General features: G+C 39.3%; 1 protein-coding gene across 1 annotated transcript; it reads left to right on the forward strand.

The window, feature by feature from the left end:
* Positions 1-951, forward strand: LOC124959973 (olfactory receptor 10AG1-like). The gene has a single exon (XM_047518476.1). It carries the CDS (start codon positions 7-9, stop codon positions 949-951), a length of 945 nt encoding a protein of 314 aa, XP_047374432.1. The 5' UTR covers positions 1-6.
* The last annotated feature ends 19,892 nt before the right edge of the window (positions 952-20,843 follow it).

Consider the following 20,843-nt stretch of genomic DNA (forward strand, 5'->3'; position numbering starts at 1 on the left):
CCACAGATGAAGCTTGAAGAGATAGAAGCAGAAGACAATGTCTCCACAGTGGTGCAGTTTGTCCTGCTGGGATTTTCTGAACTTCCAAACCTCCAGGGGTTTCTGTCTGGGCTGTTCTCCATCATTTACATGGTTGTCCTCATTGGGAACAGCCTCATAGTCATAATAACCAGGCTTGACCCTGCATTACACAAACCCATGTATTTTTTCCTGGCAAATTTTTCTATTCTGGAAATCTGTTATGTTTCAGTCATTCTCCCTAGGATGCTGGCCAGCCTTTGGACTCAGGATAGGAGCATCTCCTTACTGGGCTGTGCCACCCAATTGTGCTTCTTCCTTGTATTGGGGACCACGGAATGCTTCCTCCTGGCTGTGATGTCCTATGACCGCTATGTGGCCATCTGCAAACCTCTGCACTATCCTCTAGTCATGAACCCAAAGAAGTGCCATCAACTGGCAGCTGGCGCCTGGCTTGGGGGAATGCCAGTCCAGGTAGGGCAGACATGGCAGATATTCTCTCTGCATTTCTGTCATTCTAACCAAATCAACCACTTCTTTTGTGACATACCCCCCATTCTCAAGCTAGCCTGTGGTGACACTTCAGTGCATGAGATGTCTGTCTACGTGGTTGTGGTGTTGGTTGCTGCCGTCCCTTTTGTGTTGATACTAGCCTCTTACAGCAAGATCATTGGCACCATTCTGAGGTTGCCCACAGCCCAAGGACGCACTAAGGCATTCTCCACATGCTCCTCCCACCTGCTGGTTGTGGTTTTATTTTTTGGATCAGCTTCCATTACCTACTTCAGGCCCACATCCAGCCATTCTGCAGGAACTGACAAACTGCTCTCTCTGTTCTACACCATAGTGACTCCCATGTTCAATCCTGTGATCTACAGCCTCAGGAACCAGGATGTGCTTGCTGCACTCAGAAGATTTTGGCTTAAAATGTAGTGGTATGAGTTTACTTCTTGTTGTTTTACCATATTGTCACCTTTATCAGGGAAATATATCAACTCTCTGCCTTCTTGGTTTGAGAGGGTAATGCCTTCAAGCTTATGATATCTTTTTGTGTTATATTTAAATTTTAGCCTGGAATTTACTTTGTTCATATATCTATGTAGGGAAATTCATCTGTCTTTGTGACTCCACCTAAAAAAGTGTTTTCTCATACATCAAACATTAATGTGCTCCATATTTTCTGTATAAATTAATTAACAATTAAATTGTAGGTCTGGTTGGGTAAATTTAGTAAACAATTTTTAAAGTTTTCCTAAATGTTCTTGCCTGTATATGCTGACATTATTTTTTTTTTTTTTACAACACATGGGATGTAATTAGTAAAGTTTTTTTGTAATGACTGTGTGTCCAGGAGATTATAAAATGAATGAATGAATAAGTGAATATTGCCTTGCCCTACTTCAGAGATCTGGCAATTTCCAGAAAGTTTTTGGCATCAGTAAGCATTAAAATGTGTATGTACCAAAGAGGAATACTTTCAGGAAAATATCTTAAAATATTTTACATGCATGTAATCTCTTCCTAAAAACTTGCTCTGAGATCACATGATACAATAGCTCTACCTTTCTCAAATGATTTTCTTTCATATTTTTTCCTTCTCTGCTCTCATAGTCCTGAATTAATTTGCTTCTAAGTATTTTATATTTCTTACTATGCTACAATAGCTATTGTTCATTTACTATGTTAAATATAAAATATTCATGTTATGCAAAATATCTGTGAGTATAAAACTGAAGGGAAGTTTGGAAAGCTATTTTCAGGATTATATGAAGTCTACCCAAGTTACATTGCACCAGTATACCTTCTACTTTCATCTCTAAAACCCCTTCTAAAGGATTTAAAATCATTAAATCTTTGAGCTGGCATTATGGAGGAAATGGAGCATCAATCAACAGAACCAGAAGTATCCACCCACCAGATGCACAAGTCAACAATTGACTTAAGGATTCATATTTTAGTTAATCTGACAATTATTTCATACTGTCATCTTAGCTATGGTTGTTCAAACAACCTGTTCATACAACTCCTGTTTCTACAAACTATTTGTATACTTATCATCTATCGTGATTTTAAATTTATTCCTGTATTTCCTTTATACACATATAAACATATGTCTCTTATCGTTTAATGTTTTATATGTATTAGGATTTGGGTGGGTAGTGCATGAGAAAGACCATGCCGATGTGACTGTGAGGATGAAGATGATGATTTAGTGGTGGTTTAATTTTTGAAATGTAGTAAGCAGGAATCACAATGTCATGGATAGCAAGCTGTCCTAGGATTTCCTATTACATATATTTTATTCACTCTCTGAGAAAATTGTTGAATGGTTAAATATCATTTATCTACTATTTTCATAACATTTATACTTAATAAGATGGTGGCAATAAACTATTTCTTATTAACACACAGGATTATTTTAAGGTACAAATAGCCACCTAAGACAACAAAAATCAAAAAAGTTTTACTAGGGAAAATTTGAAGTGTTAGTTGGATTTGAATACAATTCTTGGAAGAATCTCTAGTTATGCTTTATTTCACATTAAATTCATTGAGATACTGAGGAATGCTGGTTTTGAAGAAAGGGACATATGCAGTACCAATTATGTGTTTGAGCAAACCTACTTCTTTACACAACTGAATTACTTCTTACCTTGACTAAGGCAATAAATTTAGTTTTTAGTTTTTCACTTATGTGCTACTCTTCAGGTCAGATGTTCTTTGAAATTAATATGTGAAAGTCATCAATTAATATTAAAACATTAGCATTTGAATCCTAAGTAGTTTAAAGCGTGTGATGATTTGTAATGTCATATGGCACATCTTTGTATAATTTATGTCAATTAGGGATCCAATCAAATGTGGACTGTACAATCAGTTCTCCTATTCCATTGGGATATTTTAGAAGGACAAATTTCCCAAGAAATGCCCGCATTAACTCTATGTAACATCTAAACAAGTTACATCACATGGCCAAGGAACTTTGCACACGTGATTAAGGTTTTAAAATCTGAGGTAGAGAGATCATTCAGATAGCCCAATCTAATCCTATGAGTCCTTAAAAGAGAAAAAGAAGGAAAGTTGGATCATCTGAGTAAAGCACATCTCCTAATGTGGGAGACTTTATTCAGTCACTTGAAGGACACAGAACTAAGGGTCTGAGTCTCCCCTGAGTGAAAGAGGACTCTGCCTGCTGATCATCTTCAAACTGGAACATGAGATTTTTTTTGGCCTTTAGATTTGGACTGATGTATGAGTTTCTCCTGAGTTGTGTAATGGCTTATCTTTGAATGGAATTCCAACTGCTATTTTTCATGGTTCTGAGTTATTTGGATTTACATTGGAATTAAAACATTTGCTCTCATGGTTGTCCAGTTCACCAGTGCACCTTGCAGAACCTGGGAATAACCAGATTCATAATAAAGTAGAAAACCCAAGGTTCTTCTCAGTGTTCTGATAATCAATGAATTGTTAAGTACATTCAATGAGTTTCTTATATTGGATACTGTAGTTCCCAATTCAATTGGATTATTTGGGATTAATTCCAGTTCCATGGAGAATTTTCCAGTTCCTTTTATTATTGTTCATAAATTTTTAAATGATTTCTTAAAGATATCATCACAGTTATTTTAAAGTCTTTGCTTATTAACTACAATGATGAATAAACATGAGTTTATTTTCAGCATATTTCTTGTTTATTGATCTGAAGTTCTTGCTTCTTTTTAATTTTTCATATCCAGTCAAATTTTTTTATTTTTTTTGCAGGAGGCACTGTGTGTATACATAAGAGTAGGGTTTATGGTGACATATACATAGATGCATGTGATTTATTCCCATTCATTCCCATGTGAATCCCTTTTCCCTCCACCCACCCTCCTTCTCCTTGCCCTCCTTCCTCAACTCCTTGATCTTCCTTCTATTTACTTACATGAGTTTCTCATTGGTACATTACAGCTATACATAAAAGTGAGATTCATTATGCTTTATTCATATAACACAGTTTGGCCAATATCTTCCCTAGTTCTTCCCCCTTTCCTCCATTTCTCCCACCTTGCCCACTTGATCATGTAGCTCTACTCTCCTGATCTCTGTTTTCATGAAATCCCCTTTTTTAAAAATTCACTTTCTACCTTCCATGTATTAGAATATTTGACCCGTAACTTCCTGAGTCTGGCTTATTTCACTTAGCATGTCAAGTCCCAGTTTCATACATGTTTTAGCAATTGTCATAATTTCACACTTTTCCTGCTGCATAGAATTCATTGTGTATATATGCCAAATTTTCTTTACCCATTCATCTGTTGACAAACACCTAGGCTGGTTACATAACTTGGCTATTGTAAATTGAGATGCTATAAATATTGATATGCCTGTATCACTATTTTCCTGATAACATTTCCTTTGGGTAAATAGTGAGGAGCAGAAGAGCTAGTCACATAGTGTTTACATTTCTTGACTTCCCAGGAATCATGATAGTGATATCCATAGTGGTTATACTAATTTGCAATATCACCATCAATATGTAAGTGTTCTCCCACATCCTTGCTGGCATTTAACATCAATTTTATTCTTGATATTAGCATTCTAGATGGGATGAGATAAAATCACAGTGGAGTTTGGATTTGCATTTCCCTGATTGCTGATATTGAACTATTTTTCACTTAAATGTTGGACAATTATATTAGTTTTCTTGAGAATATTTAGTTAGTTAATTTGTTCATTTGTTGATGGTGGTTATTTTTGGTGTTTTTCATGAATTTTCATAGTGAGAAATGTGCTCACTTATTTTTTCCCCATTTTTTATTAGTGCATTGTAGTTGACACAATGGTGGGATTTGTTGCATATTTGTACATGCATACAGTATAACAGTGTAACTTGACTAATATCATTCTTCACTTTTGTGTGTAATACATGCTTTAAAATGAACATTCTGTTTTCTCCGATATGCGGATGCTAATTCACAGTAAGTGGGGGTGGCTATGGAAGAATAGAGTTACTTTGTTTTAGGTAGAGGGGAGTGAAGGAAGGATAGTACAGTGAAACACATTATTACTTTATGTACATATATGACTGCATGATCAAGGTGATCCTAAATTATGTACAATCAAAAAATAAGAAATCATATTTCATTTATTATGATTTATCAAAATGTATGAATGCATTCTACTGTCATATACAACTAATTAGAACAAATAAAAACTATTAAAAAGTAAAAATACTAAATAAATTTTAAATAAGAATATATTACATATGAAAAACAAGGGAAAAAAGTTCTGTCTAGTGTGAAATATACTTCAGTGTTATAGCACTTGCTTAGCATGTGTGTAGACCAGGGCTTGATCCTCAGTACTTTAAAGAAGAAAAGAAAAAAGATAAATTTTTGGTATGGTTGCAGAGGAAGAGAAGACTTCAATAAACTGCTCTTATATTGTGAAAGAAAATTACCTTATAAAAAATACTGCCGTTCCACTGATGACAACTGGCATTTAATCTTGTTTTAGTAGAACTCTGTGCACCATATATGTCAGAATAATTCAGCTGAGAATGAGAACCTGCATGTACTAACTGTCCTGGCTTTCCCATCCTCTTCGGGAACTCTGGCAGAAGACACATATCTATGGATCTTCCCCCTTCTCACCAAGTACCACTAATTCCAAGTTGTATAGAAACCTCCACTGGGCTTACCTTCCAATGCCTCCAAGATACATTTCATATTCAGTATTGGTGATAACAAGCAATGCTCTTTAGCTTCAATGAGATTTTTATGTAATTTATATGGCAACAGGTACGTTCTTAAACATTTTAATATTTTTCAAAAACCTCCACAATAAAGGAAATCACTTTTAGAATTCTAAATTCCATTGTAAAATACTCAAAACTTTAGTAAAAGCTATCAATTCAAATTATCATTAAAATATTTTTATATCTTTTACCAAAGTATTTTAAAAATTGCAATGATGACCTTTAACCAATTTCTACATGTCCATTGTAAATAAAAATGCATAAAATACATTAATCACTACCAATAAATATAAAAAAGCATGTATAACTCTTTGGTTTTATTGAAAAAATAACTCACCTGGGCAATGGGAAAACAACTCTTTCCTTCATAAGTCAGTGTTCATTGGACTGGTCATTTAATTTTGCAAAAAAAAAAAAAAATCATCGATCTGAGAGTAAAAACCACTGGTTTGTGTTCAAAAATATTGAAAACATTGATATCCTGTCATATCCAAACTGTAACCCATCTGATGTCATTTTTCTGATATAGCTTCTGCAGGTATCTAAAGGGTATCTATTAAATAAGCTTCGGAGTACAGATGACAGAAATAAAGCATGAATTATAGCTGAATTGTTTGGATTAAGTTATTTTCTACACAAGACTGTTACTGTCATATTTGGGAAGAATTTAGTGTATCACAGTAGTTTGACCCTTTTGTTAATCCCACTTAAATTTAACCCAGGCATTACTCTCTTCCCCTTCCTCCACCTTCCCACCTCTTCCCCTCCCTCTCACAGTTCTCTACATGGAATCTTAGGTATCAGAAGGAATGACCAATGCAAATTTCCCAAGGCTACAGGGCCTCCCTTCCAGTAAGCAGATGACCCTTTCCTTCCTTTCTTCAGGAACTCCAGCACTTCAGTCTGTCTCAGCAGCCACACTGTGATATTTTGACCTCCCTCATGGTTATTCTCATGGTCACACCTGGGTGGATCTGTACATGTGCAGTACTAGCTGAACAACGTGTTAATGTCTCTCTAAGCCTGCATGCCCCAATCGAAATCATGGGGTTAATATGAAGAGCCTCGTTCATGGAAAGCCATGTGTCATAAGGCTTTAGAGTCATCATCAAAGGTTCTAGTCCCGTTTCCATCACACCCTTGCTCTCAAACTCTCTTGCTTGAGTTCTCTTACCTATCAAAGAACAGTGATGTTGATAGTTTAATTTTGTGAAAATTAATTGAGTTGTGTGTAAAGTACTTAGAGAATTTTTTGCACATAATAATCATTGTGATATAATAGCCATTATTAATAATAGCCTCAATATATCATCCTCACCATAACCTAAGGATAAGAAAGTGTGATGTGATAGTGAAAAATAATTTTTGAAAATTATTTTTGCTATTTTCTTGCTATTCATCAGTTACTCTCCAAATTGGTACCAAATGGATAAATAGAAAACAGAGTGGATAGAAAATAGAAACATACCTAGAATAATATTCCTAATCCATTTCACACAGAAACACTGTGAGGTATTAGTTGTCATTTTTCTAGTATAGATTAAAATAATTTATACTAAATTACACAAAGTGACACAACTCACTATGGCCAAGGAAAGACTAAAACCTAATTTTTCATAACTAGAAAGAAATAACGTACTCTTCCTTAATGTTTGCTCACTGTACAAACAGATAAAATAAGAAAAAAGTAGTATCATGTTGACTTAATGGATAAAATAAATACTTTTTTAAAAGAATTTACCTACATGATTGAATTTTGGATGATTCACTGCATTAATACAATTAAGTTCTAAGAATATAATATTTTTGCTATGAATAATTATTATCATATCAAGTCTTAATCATGGGTTCATGATCAAAGGGAAGTGTATGTTTCTTACCATGAATTCTTTGTTGTAGTAACCCCCATAAGATAGGATCACAGACATTTCTTGTCACTTTCCCTAAAAATATTTCCAAAATTTTCATCTCTAGTAGGTAAATTTGCATAATTTACCTTGGAGGAGACGTTAATCAATTGTAAATTTGTACCCAGATAGTGAATTTAGAGATCTAAGTTTTAAGCTTAAATGATTAAAATGATGTAATCACTTCCTATTTTACATTACCCTTGTACATTTATTAAGCAAAATTAAACTAATACTGTAATAATTATATAGAGAAACAATGTAACATAACAAGTGCAACTAAATCGTTGGCATCCTCAATTCGGATATGTTCACATGCATAGTGAAACACACGTTCATGGAAAACCACACTAGATGGAAAGGCCAAGGCTCACTGGCCTTTTTTCTACTAGCATGAAAAGGTAAGTTGACAAATCATGTACACATCAATATTAGAGTTCTAGAGGCATTATTTTTCTCCATTCCCTGAAGAACATGTTCACTTTTTTATATAAGTTGACTTTGATCTACTCTAGTGTTATCATGCATTTACTAATAAAAATGATTATAATATTTTTAGAGGGGTTGGTACTGGATACCAACAAGGGTACTAGACCACTGAGCCACATCCCCATCCCTATTTTGTATTTTATTTAGCTACAGGGTCTCACTGAGTTGCTTAGTACCTCACTCTTGCTGAGGCTGGCTTTTAATTTGTAAACTTCCTGTCTCAGCTCCCTGTCCTCCAGAGCCACTGGGATTATAGGCATGCACCCCTGTGCAGAGCTAAAATGTTTTTTTTAATGGAACTTAAACACATCATCGCTCAATTGTGAAAAATATTTTATTCTGCCACACTACCCAGACAGAAAACTGTAAAAGAAGTGTTTATCCTTGCATAATGGTTTGTGTGTCAGTTAATATTCTAGAATTGAAGATACATATCAGGCAAAAGATCAGCAGTATTTATTTTTACCTGTTTGAATTTCAGAAGACTGTAGATGGAAACCAAGTGTTCCTCCAAACCACAAATGGGTTCATTATTAATGCAGCTTAATAATATTTTTCAGATTCTTTTTTAAAATAAAATTTATTGTGGTTGTGTGTGTTTGTGTGTGTGTGTGTGTGTGTGTGTGTGTCTGTGTTACTTGGCATTGAACCTAGGGACATTCTACCACTGACTTAAAAGGACATCCTTTATCCTTTTATTTTTGATTTTTCATTTCGAGACAGGGTCTCACTAATATGAAGTACCTCAAACTTGTGATCCTCTTGCCTCGTCTCCAAAGCAGCTAGGATAATAGTCAAGTGCCATAGTGCCTGGTTACTGTGTAATTTTAAGGTATACAGCATGATGCTGTCAGATGCATTTAGATAGTAAAATGGGTAGTATGTAGGGATAAGTTCACACATTCATCACCTCAACTTCATTTCTGAATCTGTTCATATTTCATGGTTTTCTTTTGAGACATTATTACAAACAGTTAGCATTAGGTTGCTTATTTGTTTTCGCTGAATTATATGCACTAATATTTTTATGCTGCATGAATAGGCAATAGAGAAATTAGATGGTGGTTAGGTAACTCAAAGACAACAGATGATTAGTCGAGGAATTAAGTCTGGCAAGAGGCTTCCTTGTTTTCTATAGATTCCATTTAGACAATGATATGCTATAATTTGATGAACATGGATATATTAATTAATGCCCTAATTTTTGAACTTTCAACTCTCTTTCTTCCATATTGTTTGGCTAACAAATTGCCACAATCAGATAATATATGCATTAGTCACCCCCCAAAATATGCTTGTGACACTTCTTAATCTTTCTTTTTTCCACCTGATCCCAATTATCCACTGATAAGCACTTTTTCACTACAGATGGAACTGTACAATATGAAATCTCTTATAAATGCTTTCTTCCACTCACTATAATTATTTTGAGCTTCATGCATGCTGTTACATATTCCTGTGGACTATTCCTTCTATTTATGGATGTGATTCCTGTGTCTGAGTGCATCACAATTGGTGTAACAACTCACACATTGATAGACTTGAGTTGTTACTACTCTGCTATAAAAAACTCAATTGCTATAAACATTAGTTTATAAGCCATTGTATGCCCATATAATTCAATTTTCTTAAATTACCAGCATTTAGAATTGGAACATAAGTGTGTATTCAACTTTTTAAGAAATTGTCCAACAGTATTCCATGTTGATGTAATATTTTAGCTGCATACCCACAGTTCAGAAGGAGTTTGGCTGGAGGAGGTAAGTCATTGGGGTGTACGCTTAGACTATTCCTTGCCCTATCTTCCCAGTGCCATGAGCTGTACAGTTCTGCCAGGTCATTCCATCACGATGTTCTGATTCCTCTCAGACTCAGAGCAATAGAGGGAGCTGACCATGGAATGAAACTCTGAAACTATGAGTCCAAAATAAATTTTTCCTACTCTAACTTATTCTTGTCAGGCATTTTGGACAAAGCTATAAAAAGTTGAGTAGCACAAAAGTGTCCCGGCCCGCAGGACATCAACGAGGACGGCAAACCTAAGAGAGAAGGAATGAAGGGACAAGAGACGCAGGGAGAGACAGCAAGACAGGAATTCTGATCAAGCTGCAAATTTTTATTGTTCTCACGGGTATTTATACTGAGGGAATGAGGGGTATGATGAGGTGCAGCCTGGTTGGTTGTGTTCTTCTGCTGGGTTCCTGATAGGGTGCAAATTCGCGCTGGCGGGAAGGTGAAGTTTGCGCCGGCGGGAAAGTGTAGTCCCGGAAGAGAAGCCGTGGGCGCCATAGGCACCATACTGTCAGAATTATCAGCCGGGGGGGGGGGGAGGGGCGCTGCTGCTTATTGTAAAGGTCAGAATGTTCTCAGAATGAGAACTTCTTGGTCCCTGACATTTCCCCCTTTCTTATATAAAATTATTGACCATTTTTCGATAGCCATATTTTAAGGGGGTGATAGAGGTTATGTGGCGAGACGGGGGCACAGCTTGCCTGAACAGGTATAGGGCTGGAGTGACAATCCCTCGGGAACTGCGCCTGTCTTAGGTTGTCCGTGGCAGAGCAACATCCTTACACGTCATTGGATAATGAGGCTCTGGCCCTCATTTCCTGTCTTAGGTTGGTATGAGCTCTCACGAATCTTACCCGTCATTGGCTGTCCAGTTCAGCTCACAGGGGTGATGGTCTTTTAAGATCACCATCACGATCCATCATCTCCAGTCGATGGTAATGAACCTGAATAGGTTTCGCCTGTATAGCCTCAATTTGAGCTCTAAGAAAAGCCATGATCTTGTTGAATATCAAAGGACCTATAGATACAATAAGCAGCAAGCAAAGGAGGGGACCTAGGAAGGGAAGGAGATAGGGAAGGAGTCCACTGAATCCAGTCCATAGTGGATTATCAGCCAGTGCTTGTCGGCGTTTTTCTAAGTCTTCCTGCAACTGTTTGATCTTGTCCTTAACAATTCCTGACTTGTTGGCATAGAAACAGCATTTTTCCTGCAAAGACAGACAAATGCCTCCCTGTTCGGCAGTTAGAAGGTCTAAACCTCTCCTATTTTGTAGGACCACTTCTGCTAAGGAATCCACCTGATCTTGAAGATCTTGTATGGTACTTGAGAGCATCTGTACATCAGAAATCAATTGTCTGGATAATTTTGTATATTGAGTAGGAGAGACCCCCAAACCAGCAGTACCTGAGGCCACTGCTGTAGTTATTCCAAGTCCTGCAAGTAAAGGGATAAAGGTGACAGCACGTTTAGCTCATCCTGCAATGTGATCAATTGTTGGTATAGGAACAGGCTCATCTCCTGGAATAATATCTATGTCTGGGAGCAAGGCAGCTAAGACACATAGTCCAGTCCAGTTGGCTGGCAGTTGAGTGAAAGCCTTATTACCTCCACAGACAAATACGGTGCCATTAGGGGGGCACAATGGCTGTAAAAATTTGAATGTCTCAGAGCAATCACTAAATGTCATAATCCCTACATTTAAATCCCAGGTATTATTATAGCCAGGTGAGAAAAAGCAAGTAGTATTGGAAAATGTGAATGGCTGTACCAAAAATGGTGGAGTCGGTAGACAATTTTTACTGGTTAAATTGGACCATGGTGTATTAGGATAGGTTACATTTCCAGCAATTTTTCTAGGAGGGGTAGCAGCTGAGTCATTTCTATAATCAATTGGAATAGCTAATGGAGCAGGATATCCTAACTGCAAGCAAAGCCAACAATCTGCAGTCAAAGGAGAATTAGACCAATTAAGCAAGGCATAAGTGGCTTCAAGAATATCGTAAGTGGCAGGGTCTGTCTCAGAAGGTCTGTGTTTAGGTAATGCTAGTGGGTGATATAAGAGACTAGGATGCAGTTCCTCGTACATCTGTTGAATTTTCTCATAGACTTGTTTGGCTCTCTTAGAATCTTGGGGGCCTCCTCCATCAGATACATGTAGGGGGGCTATAGTAGACCAACAAACTGTTTGCCCTACTAAGTCTGCAGGACATGATGCAACACTTAATTTTCCAGGGGTATTAGACCAATCCCCTCCAGTTGATCCTGTATGGGACCTTAACAAGGTGGTAGTAAAATAGATTTTACCCCCTGAGGAACAGGTTTGAGCGGAGGAGTAACAAGAACTATGGAAGGAAGTGTGAAAGGTTGTGCAAGAACAGGGTCTGTCATTCAGGGGATTTTTCGCATAGATTGTCGGCTGCATCTATAAGAGAGGAAGATTCATCCTCAGGGGGAAGGTTTCCATCCCTGGGTTGTGGTAGATCATTGACCTGTTTGACCAGGCATTCTGGTAACCATCTTGGGGCTGCTTGTTCTTGATCTAAAATACAAGCTGAGCCTCATCCCCAAATGAGGACGGGATCTGGGCCTTTCCATTTATTTGTTAAAGGATCGCGCCACATAACAGATGGGCGAGCAGAATTAGAAGAGGGATGCCAATGTCTGTCTGCGGTCGAATGTCCTTCATTGTCTAGGGTAAGAAAGTTAAGAGCAAATAATGCATGATTAAGGCGATCCCTGGGAGTGGTAAATGCAAGGGAAGAGGCCTTAAGGCGGGTAAGCCAGGTTTTTAAGGTGAGGTGTGCACGTTCCACAATGCCTTGACCTTGAGGGTTATATGGAATTCCAGTAGTATGAAAGATTTGAAGAGTGGCACAAAACTGTTTGAACTTGGTACTGGTATATGCAGGGCCATTATCTGTCTTAATATGTGCTGGCTTTCCCATTATGGAAAAGGCTGAGACAAGATGAGAAATGACATCCTTGGTAGCTTCTCCGCAATGCGGTGATGCAAAAATAAAGCCACTAAAGGTATCTATGGAAACATGAATGTACTTTGTTTTCTCAAATTCAGGAAAGTGAGTAACATCCATCTGCCAAATCTGATTGGGCAGTAATCCTCGAGGGTTAACACCCAGATGTTGAATAGGAAGGGAGACAACGCAAGCAGGACACGCTTTTACAATTTCCCTTGCTTGTTGCCTGGTTATTTTACAGAGTAACCGAAGGCTCTGAGAATTTAAGTGGTGAAGTTTGTGTAAATCTGTGGCCTCTTGGATGGATCCAATAAGAACTGGGAAAAGGGACCGAGTGGCTGCATCAGCCTGAGCATTACCCCGTGATAGGGGACCGGGAAGATCAGAATGTGCTCTAATGTGTCCTAAGAAAAATGGATGTTTTCTAGCCTGAATTAGTTGTTGAAGCTGGTTAAACAAAAAGGCTGCATTGGAGGAAGCCTTAATGGCGGGTGAAATCTCCAATAGGGGCACAGAATGGGCAATGTAAGCACTGTCTGTATAAATATTAATAGGTTTATCAAAAAATGTCATAAAGACTTGTGTTATAGCAAACAATTCTACAAGCTGTGCTGATGGATAAGCAGTGTCAAAGGTGGTAGGCTGATTATCAACAACAAAGGCTGCACGGCCATTGCTGGAGTCATCTGTAAAAACAGTAAGGGCTTGTGGAATAGGAGCCTTCCAAGTAACCCGAGGAAAAATAAATGGATGTAACTGAGCAAAATGCAAAAGGGGGTCATTGGGAAGGTGGTTATCGATTATTCCCAAAAAGCCTGATAGAGCAATACCCCATTCATCCCTCGCCTGTAGCAAAAATTGGGTTTGATCCTTAGTGTATGGAATCAGAATGTTATCAGGGTCTTTGCCAAAATTTTGTTGAGAAAGCAAGCGACATTTAATAATGATAGAAGCTACCTGAGCAGGATAGACAGCAATAACTTTAGAGGATGTGGCGGGCAAATGAACCCAGAGCAAGGGGCAACCCTTATTTTTAAAATGTGGATCCCGCTGCCAGAATAGTCCCGTGGGTGTATGAGGGGTGTGTAATATAACCAAAACCAAAGGAAGGTTATAAGATATTTGTGTAACAAATTGTTGAGCGATGGCTTCTGTGACTTGAATTAATGCTTGCCGTGCCTCGGGAGTAAGCTCTCGAGGAGAAGAAGGGTCAGAATCTCCCCTTAAAATATCATTAAGAGGCAAAAGCACATAGGTGGGTAGTTTTAAATATGGTCTTAGCCATTGGATATCCCCTAGTAGTTTTTGGAAATCGTTAAGAGTGTGGAGATGGTCCACACGCAATTGTATATTAGGGATTTGAATTTGATTAGTTTGAAGTTTGAGGCCCAAGTAGGTGTAGGGGTCCTGTGATTGAACCTTATCAGGGGCTATCTGAAGTCCCAAGGCAGTAAGGGCTTTATAGAGATCCAAATAACAATTGTTAAGATCATAGGTATTAGGTGCAGCAATTAACAAATCATCCATATAATGTAATATATAAACTTGTGGCCACCGCTCTCTCACAGGGTCTACTGCTTGAGCAACATATTTTTGGCAAAGACTAGGGCTGTTAGCCATACCCTGGGGAAGGACCTTCCATTGAAATCATTGCATAGGGCCCTGAAAATTGATGCGGGGGAGGCTGAAAGCAAAATAGGGTCTGTCATCAGGATGTAAAGGAATAGTAAAAAAGCAATCTTTTAAGTCGATGACCATTTTATAATAGTCCCTAGGAATAGCTACCGGTGTAGGGATGCCTGGCTGTAATGCCCCCATCGGGCGCATAACCTTATTGATAGCACGCAAATCCTGTAAAAGGCGCCATTTGCCTGATTTCTTCTTAATAACAAAAATAGGAGTATTCCAGGGTGAGGTTGAGGGTTCCACATGGCCGGCTGTCAACTGTTCCTGTACTAACATGGAGGCAGCCTCTAATTTTTCTTGGGTGAGGGGCCACTGATCCACCCACACAGGAGTTTGAGTTTCCCAAATAATTTTGTCTGCATGGGGTACAGGAGGGTCAGGGACCGACACTAAAAATCCAAATACCCAAGTCCAGATTTGTCTGTTTTTTGTATGGGCTGTACAGTCTCAACCTGTCCTTGTCCTAGCCTTCCAAGGCCTGTACCAGGGATAAAGCCCATACGAAGCATTTGATGAATGAATAAAGAGTCAGGACTAGCAAGAATAGCTTTCATTTGGCTTAGAATGTCTTGTCCCCAAAGGTTGACAGGGAGATCAGGAACAACGAAGGGGGTAACGGTTCCTTTATTCCCTGTGTTATCTTTTGTGTCAGTCCAATTAAGCACCCTGGAGCTAACTAAGGGGTTTCTTGACTGCCCTATTCCTTTAAGGTCAGTTAGTGATGAGGTGAGGGGCCATTCTGATGGCCAATATTTTTGAGAAATAACTGTGGCGTCCGCACCAGTATCTAGGATCCCTTGGAATTTCTTTCCTTCAATAAATAAGGTAAGAGTGGGTCTTTTGTGGGAGATAGGTTGGACTCAATACACATCAGAGGAACCTAAAGAGGCTGTGTTTCCTGGTGAATTTCCTGAATTGAGGGGAAGGAGTATTAATTGTGCAATTTTTGTTCCTGCAGGGATGGCCGCTACTCTGTTAATAGCTGTGGCCAGTATTTTAATTTCTCCAGTGTAATCATCATCAATGATGCCAGGGAAGACCTGAACACCTTGTAAGGTGGTAGGAGCTCTCCCAAGAATAAGAGCACACATATGAGGTGGAGGGGGGCCTACAACCCCAGGGGTATTATTCGGGGTCCTTGCATAGCGTCTAATATTGTATCAGTGGAGGCACAGAGGTCCAATCCTGCGCTGCCTGGGGTAGCACGTTGGAGGGAGGTGATTGTGGAGAAGGACAGGGAGCCTGGATTGGGTTGGGAGTCTGAGAGGGAACAAACCTTATTGCCCCTGGGTTTGCTCTGGGGGTGGTCGGGGCCAGGGGCTGGCCCCGAGAGGAGTTTCCCGAGAAGTTAGAGGGAATAGGCTGTCCAAGGGCATTGGTCTTGGATCTACACTCCTTGGCCCAGTGGCGACCTTTACCACATTTAGGGCAAAGGGTGAGCGGAGGTGGTTTAGCCCCTGTTTGAGGAGATATGGGTCCTTGACCCAGTTTCCCTGTTGGGCAGTCTCGCGCAAAATGGCCAGGTTGTTTGCAAGTAAAGCAAGTACGTGGGCCAGGGTGGTGAAGGGCCTTGGTGAAGGCGGCACCAATGGCGAGACCCATGGCATGGGCTGTTCCTACCCCGGCAAACAGCCTAATGAAGTCAGAAAGGTCCCCTTTATCTTTGTGGGGCCGAAGAACATCTTGACATATTGGGTTGGCATTTTCAAAGGCAAGATATTTTACAAAGGAGCTCTCGTTTTCACTTGGTCCAAGTAAGCGCTCCGCAGTTAGATTAAGCTGGGCAACAAAGTCACTGTAAGGCTCGTCAGGACCCTGACGAATTTTTGCTAGGGAGGTGGTGGCTGAGCCCTTTTGAGGGAGCCGTCTCCAAGCATGCAAACCAGCAGTTTGAACCTGTGCTAGGAGCCCAGTAGGAAAGCGTGCCTGTTTAGGGTTAGTATCAAATGGCGCATTACCCACTAGTTTAACATAGGTCCAGGATTTAGAGGAAGCCTTGGTTGAATTTTTTTTTGGGCAGTTTCCCGACAGTATTCCCTAAAGTCTGCGTTCCACAACAGGAAGTCACCCGCACTGAGGGTGGCTCGGGCCAAAAATTTCCAATCATTAGGGGTGAGCCATTGTGTACTATGGTTCTCTAGCAAGGCCAGTGTATAAGGTGCAGTGGGGCCATACTGTGTACAAGCCTTTTTAAGTCTTTCAAGAAAGTGGAGGCTCAGCCTTTTATAAGAACCAAGGGCTCCACTCTGTCCAGAGGTGGGCTCCTCCTCATCCCCTGATTCCTGGTCCTCCTCTTGTTCCCTCTCTGGTTCTACCTCTTGTTCCTCCCCTGATTCCTCTTCCTGACTTCCTTTTAAATTCTCTGCTTCAGTTTGTGCGGGCTGATCTGCTTGACTGCGAGTGACTGGAAAGGCAAGAACAGGCTGACCACGTGGCTTCACCTTACGAGTATTGAGGGGTCTTGGGCCAGTTTGTGTTAACTCCGTGCCCAAGGCCAGTGAGCGAAGCTCGGCATCAAGGGCTTTTAGTTCTTTTAAAAGTTGGATTTGTTCCCGCCTATGTTGGAGAGACTTGCGTAAAGGGGTTAGATTAGGCAAGGGAAGTGGGAAAAAAATGTCTGGGGGGGCAGTAGGTCCCTGAAGGGCCGGAGCATGAAAGGCAGGGGGTGTATAAGTGGGAAGTGGATTTTTAAGAGGTGGCAGGTCTGGAGAATGGTATCGAGCCGCTGCCTCCTCCAGGGTAGCCTCATCCTCTGGGGTCAACTCATCATGGGGATTTAAAACCGGATAAATCTTAGGGGGATTTTTAGGGGACTCTTTTGGTAAGGTGGGGTCTGGGAGGTTCCCGGGGTCTGGGAGGGTCCCAGAGTCCTGAGAAGGCTGAGTAGGGGGCATTTGAATACTAACCGAAGGGCATGCTGATGGGGGGCGAGAGGTGGATTGCATTGCCTGCTCCCCAATCTTTACAAGTTTTAAAGTACCACTGTCAAAGGGTGAGCTTTTAAGAATCTCATTAATTAAATTCCAATAAGAAAAGGCAGTGACAGGCACCTTTTGAGGACCAAAAGTCTCATAATAATCTTTGAGGCAGTCTCCTACTCTGAGCCACCTTTTACCATCAATTGACCCCTCGAGGGGAAACCAAGGACACAAATCCTCTATGTATGAAAAGAATGATCTTAAATCCTTTTTCTTAACACGCACTCCCCGAGTCTTGAGGGCCTCCTTGAGACCCATCAGAAACAAATCATGTGACGAAACTGCTTGTCCCATGGTGCGTCACTCACCTTGCGCTGGCCTCACTCTCCTCCTGGATCTGACTCCCGGTCGCGTTCACCGAGGCGATCCCGAATCCCGCTTGGCCAAGTCTTCCCCAGAGGGCAGCGTTCGCTTCTCAAACAAAGGCTCGAACCAACCACGTTGGGCGCCAACTGTCCCGGCCCGCAGGACATCAACGAGGACGGCAAACCTAAGAGAGAAGGAATGAAGGGACAAGAGACACAGGGAGAGACAGCAAGACAGGAATTCTGATCAAGCTGCAAATTTTTATTGTTCTCACGGGTATTTATACTGAGGGAATGAGGGGTATGATGAGGTGCAGCCTGGTTGGTTGTGTTCTTCTGCTGGGTTCCTGATAGGGTGCAAATTCGCGCTGGCGGGAAGGTGAAGTTTGCGCCGGCGGGAAAGTGTAGTCCCGGAATAGAAGCCGTGGGCGCCATAGGTGCCATACTGTCAGAATTATCAGCCGGGGGGGGGGGGGGGGGGGCGCTGCTGCTTATTGTAAAGGTCAGAATGTTCTCAGAATGAGAACTTCTTGGTCCCTGACACAAAAGCTTTGCTCATTTTTTATTGACTTACTGCTTTTTGTTGGATGTATCTTTTGTCAATTCTTTTTACATATATCTTCTTCTGTTTGTGGAGATCACATGCTTATATAGAAAAATATATACAATATAAATATGTATACAATTTTCATACAACATAAATATCCAATATTTGCTCACATGTCATTTAAAAATCCTTTCTCATGAAAATTTCTTTCCCCGTATGTTCTTTATGTACTGTTCTAATTATCATTTTCTATACAAACATTATCCTGGAATACAAAGGTTTAACTGACTATGATTGGGTTATTTTTCTGTTCTTTGTGTTGACAGTTTCCACACTGTGGTATGAAGCTGATGGTTGGGCTAGGTTGTGAAGTGTCTTAAAAGTGATTTCAAGGTGACAAGACTAGAAAAACCAGGGTCAACACAATCTCTTTTCCTTCCCATGTTTTCAAAACAGGTAACATTGTTCACCCTGAATGTTAGTCTTGTTAATAGTCAGCAGTTCATGATTTTCAGGTAATAATATGTCACTACCGTGACATGGAGTTCTTTGTGCCATTTTTTTTTTCTTTTTGGTTCTGGAAATTAAACCCAGGGGCACTTTACAAATGAGCTACATCTCTACCTAAGCTCACTAAGTTGTTTACGGTTTCACTGAGTTACCAAGGCTTGCCTGAAACTTAGGATCCCTCTGTGGAAGCCTCCAGAGTCACTGGGTGTGTCTTTGTGCCATTCTGTGTTGATTAACTAGTTAAAGGACAGCAATATGTTAACAGAAGTATAAGCAAGTACTGTGTTTCTAAAGCAGATGTGTCCAAAAGTGTATTCATCTTTAATCTGCCCAAATAAACATCAACCCATTGTATCATTCTGAAATTACTCATTCTAAATTTATTATTAGCTTTTGACATTTCAAAAAATCATCAAGTTTGGGTCTGATCTTTTTTCCTGACTTTTCTGTGAATGTATCTGGCAAATCCACTGAATAAAACAGTACTTGAATAGCACACAGAGAAGGCAGCCACCCCCCTTCCCATGAGGATATTGCAAATGCAGTATCGGGTCCTTTTGAAGTAGTCCGTTCAAACCAGATACCAAAGTGGTAGACTAAAGTTCAAACGATATGAAGAATTTTACCACGATCTTTGTGGCAGGGTTTACAGAACATGAAAGTCAAAATTTCAGTAATTCTCAATTTTATGAAGAAGAAGTGCAGATAGTAATAAGTGAAATTATTTTTAGAATCAATGCAGAACTCTCATTTTCATACAAATCATTCATGTATTACTTCTTAAATGAACCATCTTTACACATATGCATACAAATTGTGGGAAAAAATATCCCCCAAACCAGTGTGCTTCCGTTTCTTCATTACATTCCATTATAAATAGGCTAAAATAGTTAACATCAAATATTTGGTAAGCAAATAACTTTGCAAATCATTTTGGTAGAAACTGTAAGAAATATGAAAAAAATGAAAACTTAAATGTAATAGAGAAATTTTGATATAAATCAATTAAACTTAATTCAAAAATGAGAGAGTTCAATGTAGAGAATGTGAATTAATCATAAGGTCCATAAAAGGTGGAAGTATGACAAGGTGAGGATATGACAATACTAGGTGACAACAGTGATCTTTCATGAATATCTATGGTATCATTGCTCATAATGGACAAGCAGAAACAAACCTGATTGTCCTTTAATTGATGGATAGTTAAAAAGAATACATTATATTCACAAAATGATATTGCCCAGAATAGGTGAACACATAGAATCAGAAATTTGATTTAAGTTTGCCAGGCACTTAGTGGAGGTGATGTGTGGAATATTAATGCATTTGAGTTTCCTAATGAAGGATGAAAAATGTTCTGCAAGCAGAGTGTAATGTACACAACTTTCCAATATAGCAAAAGTCAAGGAAGGGTTTACTTTAAAAATATAAATTTTAGAATACATGAATTATATGTCAATAAAAACAAAATTGAAATGTGATAATAATCCATTAGGATGACGGAGAATCTGAGAAATGGAAAGAAAAATGAACAAGAGAATGGAGATTGAAATAACTCCATAGGGCGCCAGTTAGATTTGGCTTCACCTGTATGAGAATGATACAGATTGGATTTTATAGCACAAGTATGCATACATACGACATATTTTGTACTATAAAATTAATTTGCTATTTTCTTTCTTATATAGACCATTTGGTGACTACGTTCAAGGTTTCAAATCAACACTAGCTCAACATGTTCATGAATCCACAGGGGAAAAGGAATTAATCATGTTTACATAATTCCTAAACCACAGGGAAATAGACTCAGAGAGTTTAAGTCCCAAATGCTACTTGTTATAATAGAATGCTACCTGCTCAGTGCTCAGTTCCCAAATAATGGTTCACATCCAA

This window comes from Sciurus carolinensis, chromosome 11, assembly GCF_902686445.1.
Source record: "Sciurus carolinensis chromosome 11, mSciCar1.2, whole genome shotgun sequence".
In the NCBI taxonomy this organism is placed as follows: domain Eukaryota; kingdom Metazoa; phylum Chordata; class Mammalia; order Rodentia; family Sciuridae; genus Sciurus; species Sciurus carolinensis.